The 9,308-nt window shown below is 35.0% G+C and overlaps 1 protein-coding gene across 1 annotated transcript; it reads left to right on the forward strand.

The window, feature by feature from the left end:
- Window positions 1–6,448: 6,448 nt before the first annotated feature.
- Window positions 6,449–8,007, forward strand: LOC132163742 (protein neprosin-like). The gene is made up of 3 exons (XM_059574113.1): window positions 6,449–6,661; window positions 7,315–7,477; window positions 7,640–8,007. Exons 1-3 carry the CDS (start codon window positions 6,449–6,451, stop codon window positions 8,005–8,007), a joined length of 744 nt encoding a protein of 247 aa, XP_059430096.1.
- The last annotated feature ends 1,301 nt before the right edge of the window (window positions 8,008–9,308 follow it).

Below are 9,308 nucleotides of genomic sequence, written 5' to 3' on the forward strand. Positions count from 1 at the left end.
CGGTTAGGTCCCGGGTAGGTCCTAGGTGGGTCCCAGTCAGGTCCCGGGCAAGTCCCGAGGCTGGTCCTGGGTGAGTCTTGGGCAGGTCCCGACGAGGTCCCGGGCAGTTCTCGAGTGGGTCCCAGTTAGGTCCCAACAAGGTCCCGGGCGGGTCTCGGGCAAGTCCCGGCGAGGTTCTGGGCGGGTCCCAGTCAAGTCCCAGGAGGGTCCCGGGCAGTGTCCCGGTCAAGTCCCGAGCAGGTCCCGACCAGGTCCCCTGCGGGTTTCTGTTAGGTCCTAGGAGGGTCCCGGTCAAGTCCCCATTGGGTCCCGGACGGGTCCCGGTCATGTCCTGGGCAAGTCCCTGGCAGGTCCCGGGCAAGTCCTGAGCGGGTCACGGTAAGGTCCCGGGTGAGTCCCAGTTAGGTCCAGGTCAAGTCTTGGGCAGGTCCCGAGTGGGTCTTGGGCGGGTCATGGCATGGTTTGTCGATTCTAAAATGAGATACTCAAAATCAGAAAATGGTTTACGATCATTTTCCTAAAATTAAAGAAGAATTTTTGGTCAAAGGAAAAATATTTTCTGTTGACTATTATTTTACGTTGTGCCAAACACCCTTAAATATGTAAAACATTTTCCGTTAATCATTTTACGGCGAAACAAACGGAGCCTAAATGTTGAAACAATGTCAGAAACTTTTGGACTTCAAATGTGGGGGAGAAATTTATGTCATAATGAAATTCAAGAAAAAAAGAAATATACAGATCAAGCATTTGGAGGATAATTTCTCACCAATAACTTCATGGTTTCAGGTTAATTCGCGTGACAACAAACCCAAAGTATTCATATACTGGACTGTAAGTTGCATTTTTTCCTTCCATGATATTACTTAAATCGGCATTAGGAATCAACATCAAAGAACTTTTATATATTGCATAAATAAAAGCTTGTCAAACAAAGAGATAATCTCAGCATCTAGGGTGGTGGTTCAATAGCTTCAAGGTAATCCCTGAGTATTTGGGTAAGTAAAATGATGTAAGTTTGACTCTCGAAATGAGAATCCTCGCTCCTAATTAATAGTAATCATCTTATATCCTACTGATGTTATGATCAAGCGATGGTTCAATAGGACTTGAGGCAGCATATGTAGTTACCATCATTTAGGACCCTCCTTTGCATCTCAAGTTTCGAGCTAATCCTTAGCATGCACTTGTCAAATCGCTAATTAAGCTATATATGTGGGTTGTATATAAGGGTGATGGATACCAAGCAACTGGGTGCTACAATCTCGAATGTCCTGGATTCGTGCAAGTAAACAATAAAATTGCACTTGGTTCTGCCTTAAACCGTATTTCAACCTACATGGGGAGCCAATACTCACTAGGGATAACCATATACAAGGTAATATTATGCCTATGTCTATTTCCTGTTGACATTTTTGCTGTAAATTCATTTCCTAGTTGATTAGTAAATTATCTTTACACACACATATATAGGGAAAAATATAAAGAGTCCCTCAAACTAACCGTCGTTTGTGATAGAGCCTCACAATGTTCAAAATATAATATAGTAGCCCATTAAATTACTAAAGTGTATTAAAAATGCCACATTTTTTATATATATTCCTATAATACCCATATTCTTTTAAAAACTAAAATAAAAAAATAATAATAAAACCAAACTACCAAGGGCCTGGGGGTGGTTCAGCCACCCCTTACGGCCGGTATGAGGGTGCGCGAACCACCCCCATGGCCAATGGGGTGGTCCGGCCACCCACAAAAGGCCAAAACCCATTTTCGTTATTTGGGGTTTTGGCCTTTTGGGTGTGGCTGGACCACCCCCTTGGCTATGGGGGTGGTTCGTCTACCCCCATACCAGCCATGGGGGTGGCTCCAGCAACACCCTTGGCAAAAAATGGGGTGGTCCGGCCACCCCATTTTGGCCAAGCCAATTTTCTTCTTCTATTTTATTATTATTATTTCTTTTTTTAATGTGCAAAACGGCGTTGTTTTGGACTGAGGGTGGGCGATGTAGTTTTTGGGCTAAAACGGTGTAGTTTTGGAGTAAGGGTATAACTGGCATAAAAATCAAACGAAGTAAAGTGAGAGAGTTTGAAGTTCAAGGGGGTAAGTCAAAAAGGCTGGTAGTTCAGGAAGACAAAATGAAGTTTCTCCCAAAAAATATGAGGAGTTGTGTTAAATGTCACGTCAACGCGAATAAAAAATGGTGACATGTGTCATTCTTAATAAAAAAAAATATAAATATATTAAACTAAAAAAAAAAACTAACAATTATTTTGAAAAAAAAATAAGGAAAGGGGCGGCGGGGGCAGAGAGTTGCCCCACGCCACCTTTGGGGGGTGGGGTGGCTGCCCAACCTGCAGTCACTCCTTTCCCTTTTTTTTTTTAAAATTAGTTTTTAAGTTTTAAAAAGAATGAGGGTATTATAAGAATATTAAAAAAAAGTTTCATTTTTAACATAATTTGGTAGTTTGATAGACTATTTTAGTACATTTTGAATATCGTGGAACTCTTTAAAAAACAATCGTTAATTTGGGGTTTTTTTTTTTATATTTTTTCTTATATATAAAAATATTTTTCACTAAATTCTCCAAATTACTTATGTGCTTCAGAGTAAAGGAAATTGGTGGCTACAAGTGAAAGATCAGGTACTTGGATATTGGCCTAGCTCCATCTTCAAAGAATTAGCAATCAGTGCTTCCGGAATTGCTTGGGGTGGAGAGATTTTTGACTCAAGGCAACAGGAACATCACACAACAACTCAAATGGGGAGTGGACATTTTCCAAGTGGTGGCTTTAAAAAAGCAAGTTATTTTCGCAATGTTCTATACATGGATGACAAAGAAAATTACATTGACCCTCATATTGGCGGTAATTTGCCTAACAGACTACTAGCATATGCAACAAATTCTAAGTGCTATGATATAGAAATAAAGCCAAATCAGGATGTAAGCTATGGAACCCATTTCTATTTTGGAGGTCCTGGGTATTCAGCAATATGTCCTTAATTAGAAAGGGAAGAAGTAAAATGTTGATATTATTAATTAGTACTAATAAATTACAATATTGGAGGGATTACAGTGTCCTGAAAATGATATCACCACAAGCTTTGTTCTCCAATATCTTTGTATTTTCAATAATAGCATTAGTAAATTGAAATTTGGTCGTTCCATAACTTTTTGTGGTTATACCTAATGTCAAAGGAAGTTGATCAAATTTCAGAAGCACATAAAAAGGAAAGAAAAAAAAAAAAAAAAAAAAAAAAAACAACAACAACAACAACAAAAGCAAAAACAAATTTTCAAAGTTATATATAGTGACACTAAAATGTTCGAGATCAATTGGCTAAAGATTATGCAAATGTTGGACGAAAAAAATTTTAATTTTTTTTTTTAATTGTGATTGTTAATTTCCCTGCTTTTCTCAGCCAACCAGGCGAGCTTCTTCATTACTAGTATATGGTTTTTAAGTCAAATTACAACCAAGTAAACCAAGTTCTAGCTTAAATGCATTGCTCATTTCAAGCAGAATCCACCAGTATATAACAACTTTTATGGTGTTACTACAGCAACTCTTTCAGCACAAACAGCTTTTTTGGCGAATTCATTTTTCTTTCCCTTTTCTTTTACCCAAACTTAAGTTTACACATTGAGTTTGAGGGGGGATGTTAAGAATATTATGTTAGGGTTATTTGCTTCCTTAAGTATTATTAGTCTACTAGGTTTACCTTTCCTTAGACTACTAGGTTTACTTTTCCTTAGTCTATTAAGTTACTTGCCTCTCTATAAATAGAGGCCCCTGTATTCATTATTATCAATTAATATTAATACAACGTAGTCCATTGTGTGTTTCCACTCTCCCTATTATTCTTCCACTCTTCTATATCTCTCCTTTATTCTAACAGTTTTCTTTTGGCTTTTGAATGGTAGTAATTGCCAGTTGGGGATGGGTTTTTGGGAGTGGTTCTGTGATTGTTTTTCTCTCGGTTTTGGTGGCCGGTGGGAATGATGGATTCTCAATTGGAGATTGAGTTTCAAGGCAAATTTGTTGTATACCTGGTTCATCTGGTCCAAGGTAGTGCGTACCTAATTCAAAATCTGAAGGACTCACTCCTCACGGTGTTTTTGAATCTTCATGGATCGGTGATTGGTATAGAAAACAATTGGCCTTGCTTTGATACCATTTGATGCTTGGGTATAACTCACCTTTGAAAATCGATTTATAAGGAGAGGGTACTCAAAAACTTATATATACATAGTTAAGATTAGATTTAGCCCATGTGGGACACAATGATCGTAACATAGCGATACAAGAATCCAATATTTATACCAAAATGAATACAAAGGAAACTTAACTAACTACAATTTTTATATCACGTGTCTGTCCAGTTTCTTATACACCTACAACTTCTTTGAACTTCTTTAATTTATTGAATAATGCTAGAAGGAAAACTTGGGTATTCTTTGTCCTTTCGAAATTGATTTGACTTTTAAAATCACAATTAAATTTGTGAAAAATGATTATTGGATTTTGATCCAATGGTAGATACAAAGAGTGTTAGAATATATTGTGGAAGTTACAAGAGACTTATTTTACATGAGGGTTACTTAGCAGTTATAATGCAATTGAGAGTTATATATGATGTAAATAAGTGATATTAATATTGGTAGCTAGAAGGATCATTTGTAGTCTATAAATATCTATGTAAGCAAGTCATTTTTATCAAGTGAATAAGAACAATAATGTAGCATTTAGGGCTTTATCTGGATATAGGTCATATATCAAACCATGTAAATTCTTGTGTATATTTTCTTCATTCCGCATTTTCCTTTAATTTCTTTTACGATTATCTTTTCTTTCAAAGAGAAAATGGGTCTTCCTTCTAGTATTACACAAATTTATCACTTCCTCACTTTCATAATTACTTGTATGTATTGACCTTTTCACAATTGATCGAAACCGAATTCTGTATAAATATGTAAACGTATTGGATTAAGATTGAATGGTTTGTGACATGCAGCCTTACCTAACTTCGGTAAAGGATTTGTATTTATAGAATATTCAGTTACAAAGGATAATGATGTAGTGAGTATTTATATATGCGTATTTACAAAGAATATTCAGTGAAAGCTGAACAATTTGAGCTTATTTCTGCTTATCATTGACAAAATAGCCTTATTCAAAAATAAGACAAGTTTCCAGCTTTTGTTTTTCAATGGCCAATACCAAACTAATATGCGTATTTTTCTTGGTAGTCGTATCACATGTGCTGAGTGATAGATTTGTTGGTGGAAGAAGGATCGGTAACATGGAAAGAAAAGAAAGAGTTAAGCATAGAGGAACTGTCAAAACTATTGAGGTGGTCATAATTAATATTACATCTTCCTTAATTTTATTTTTATTTGATTCTTGATAATCCCTTTCTCTCTCTCTCTCTTTTTTTTTTTTTTTTTCTTTTTTTTCGGTTTCTTTACATTTTTGGAAAATTTTCAGGCATGCTTATCCATGGTCTAGTAAAATCCTTGTAGGGTAAGGATGGAGACATAATAGACTGTGTAGATATCTATCAACAACCTGCTTTCGATCATCCATTACTCAAGAATCATACTGTACAGGTTTCTTTATTGTTCTTTCTAACTCCTTATATGTTTTACACTATGTAGTTGCTTTGTTATTGTCTCATTCGTTTACATGTTTAAATGCTTTGTATAATTGAAAACATATTTAAAATGTACAGTTAAAAATTATATAGTTTTTTACATTTTTTTTCTTCTTTTTGGGTGGGCTATCATTTCATATGATGGTGGGAAAAAAAAAGAAGGGAAAACAAAGACCTATGATTGAATCTTGCTTATACATACCAAAAGAAAGATGAACTGCTTAAGTTTAAGTGAAAGAAGATGGTTATCTCCAATGGCTTTAAAGTTCAAACTCTTCCTCAACAATCAACCCATCACATGAAATATTTAATTGAAATCGTAGTTTAATCATAAAGTAAAAGTATCAAAATAAGACATGCTTTGATACCATAATCAATTACAAGTTGTTCTATTATTAAGAAATATATATTTGATTAATATGCTAACATGGATCTTGGGAAAGATGTAATGGGAATTAATCTAACTATTTAAAAACATTAACAAAAAAAAAAAAAATCCATCCTTTTAAATACATCATTTCTGAGATCATAAAGTAAAAGTTCAAACATAAGACGCCTGCTTTGATATCATGAGAAATTACAAGTTGTTCCAAGATTAAAAACTATATATATTTGATTAATATGCTAACATGGATCTTGGGAAAGTTGTAATGGAATTAAGCTAAGTATTTAAAAACATAAAAATAAATAAATTCTATCCTTTCAAATACATCATTTTCGAGATCTAAATCGATCGTTAATATGAAATACGTTAGAAATTACTCACTATGGTAATTTGTTGTCGTTAATCAGATGGAACCCAGTTCTATTCCAAATGTAACAAATGGAGAATTCTATGATGCTGAGCAGTTTCACAGTTTTCTAGAAAATGGGCAATGCTCTGAAGGAACAATCCCAATTAGACATGCAAGAGAAGATGAATATTATGCAACTCGTGTTATACCCCCAACTGCACATCAAGAAAAGCTTAATTTTCGCCTTGGTAATGAAACGAATGGCCATGAGGTATATCATATTATCAAAAGATTGTTTTTTTTCATAATTATATATTATAATGAAAAATTATGCATTGTTTGTTTCGACTTAAAATATTTTCCATCCGAAAATCATTTTCAGAGAAATTGATTCCCTTGAAAATATTTATCGGCGTCCGACTCATATGCAATATGAGCGATGGAAAAAAAAGAAAAAAAAAGGGGGTGGTCTGATGGTCCAGTAGATGTCTAGTGAGAAATCATGAAGATTATTAATACACTGGACTGTAAGTTGGCTTATTTCTTTCCATGGTATTACTTAAATTGGCATTAGGAATTCCCATCAAAGCACTGTTATATATTGCATAAATAAAAGTTTGTCAAACGAAGAGATAATCTCACAATTTAGGGTGATGGTTCAATGGCCTCAAGGTAATTTCTAAGAAGTTGGGAAAGTAATATGGTGTGAGTTTGACTCCCGAAATGGGAATCCTCGCTCCTAATTAGTATTAATCATCTTGCATCCCACCGATGTTATGATTAAACTATGGTTTAATAGGACTTGAGGAAACGCCTGCTGCTACTACTGTCTAGGCTCCTCATGTACGTCTAAAGTTTTGAGCTAATCCTTAGCATGCACTTGTCAAATCGCTAATCAAGCTATATATGTGGGCCGTATATAAGGCTGATGAATACAAAACAACTGGGTGCTACAATATCGACTGTCCTGGTTTCGTGGAAGTAAACCATAGAATTGCTCTTGGTTCTGCCTTAAACCATATTTCAAGCCACAAGGGGAGCCAATGCTCAGTAGAGATAAGCATAAACAAGGTAATATTATGCGCATGTCTATTTCCTGTTGACATTTTTGTTGTAAATTCATTTCCTAGTTCACACACACACACACACACACACACACATATATATATATTTCTCAATAATTCTCATATTTCTCACTAAATTCTCCAAATTACTTATGTGTTGCAGAATGGAAGTTGATGGCTACAAGTGAAAGATGAAGTACTTGGATATTGGCCTAGCTCCATCATCAAAGAATTAGAAGTTAGTGCTACCTCAATTAATTGGGGTGGAGAGATTTATGACTCAGGGCAACAGGATCATCACACAACAACTCAAATGGGGAGTGGAAATTTTCCGAGTGATAGTCTTGGAACAAGTTATTTTTGCTATATTCAATACATGGATGACAAAGGATATTTCGTTGACCCTGATATTAACCCTAATTTGCTTGGGGGACTAATACCATTTGAATCAAAATCTACATGCTATAATATAGAAATAAAGCAACATCAGAATGAAAACTATAGAACCCATTTCTATTTTGGAGGTCCTGGGTATTCAGCAATATGTCCTTAATTAGAAAGGGAATAAGTAAAATATTGATATCATTTGTTAGACAGTGATAACTCTCTCCATGTTATAGAGTTATCAAGAATTCAAACACTACATTTTGGCAACTTGTGTTTATCTTCACTCGGAGATATCCTAATAGAGTTTACATTTTTATTAATTAGTACTAATAAATTACATGTTGGAGGGATTAAAATGTTTTGAAAATGATATCACCACAACTTGTGTTGTCCAATATTTTTGTATTTTCAATAATATCCTTAGTAAGTTGAAATTTGGTCATTCCATAACCTTTTGTGGTTATATCTAAATGTCAAATGAAGTTGGTCAAAGGTTAGAAGCACGTAAAAAGGACATAAACAAAAGCAAAAACAAATTCTCGACATTATAGTGACACCAAAATGTTCAAGATCAACTGGCTGAAGATTATGCAAATGTTGGATGAAAAATTTTGAATTATTTAAAAAAAAAAAATGTGGTTGTTAATTTCCTTTTCATTACTGGTGATTTTATTTCATATTCTAACAATGGAAGATTCTTCTACAAACACTGCTAGAAGTTCGAATGCCCATCAAACGAGACTTTCTACAAAGAGGTATGGCTTTGTTACCCGCTCATCCCAGGAAGTATGGCTCTTGTGAAACCCAAAAAATTGATGTTACGATCCAAGGAAAATACTAACAACATACATTTGCACTAAAGTTATAATTGGAGTTCTTTGAAATCACTTATAAGGCTCAATCTTACATATTAAGAAATTAATGTAGGACTTAGCACCCGTGCAACATTTTCATAATCCACCAACCTAATGTGGGAATAATTTATGGGGTATCACAATTAACCCCAATCAAATCTTTGACGCCGTCGTCAAAGTTTACAACATGATAAAGTGCCCCAACGTTACTAGGTTGTTTTGATACCGTTTGTCATAACCCAGAAAAAAAAGTTAACCAAATCTACACAATGACTCTAAAAGGATTAGCCAAAGTTAGATTGCATATGACAACCTAGGGGGTTTGTTAATAGTAATTAACCCGCAGTGTAACACCCCGATAAATAGTTAGGATTAAGAGTACCCTAGTTATAACCTAGGATGTTTAAATCAGTTGATACTAGTTGGAAGAAGTGATTTATTTTTGTATTGTTGTTTTTTTTTTTGGGTGAATTTTAGGTTTCACCGAACGTTCAATGAGGAAAACCAAACGATCGATGTAACCCTAGACACTAATGTTTGACTCCACAACCAAACTTTTGATGGTGGTTATAAGTGATTAATTTTGAACCTCCTTACACTTCAAAGCGTGCAT

The sequence above is a fragment of the Corylus avellana genome, chromosome ca10, assembly GCF_901000735.1.
Source record: "Corylus avellana chromosome ca10, CavTom2PMs-1.0".
In the NCBI taxonomy this organism is placed as follows: domain Eukaryota; kingdom Viridiplantae; phylum Streptophyta; class Magnoliopsida; order Fagales; family Betulaceae; genus Corylus; species Corylus avellana.

What these genes read in the sequence shown, in the direction of transcription:
- LOC132163742 (XM_059574113.1), top strand. Translation starts at nt 6,449, where the DNA reads ATGGAACCCAGTTCTATTCCAAATGTAACAAATGGAGAATTCTATGAT. An exon ending in ATGAAACGAATGGCCATGAG is followed by an intron (nt 6,662 to 7,314) that starts GTATATCATATT and finishes GCCGTATATAAG; the next exon opens with GCTGATGAATACAAAACAAC. An exon ending in CAAGGTAATATTATGCGCAT is followed by an intron (nt 7,478 to 7,639) that starts GTCTATTTCCTG and finishes GATGGCTACAAG; the next exon opens with TGAAAGATGAAGTACTTGGA.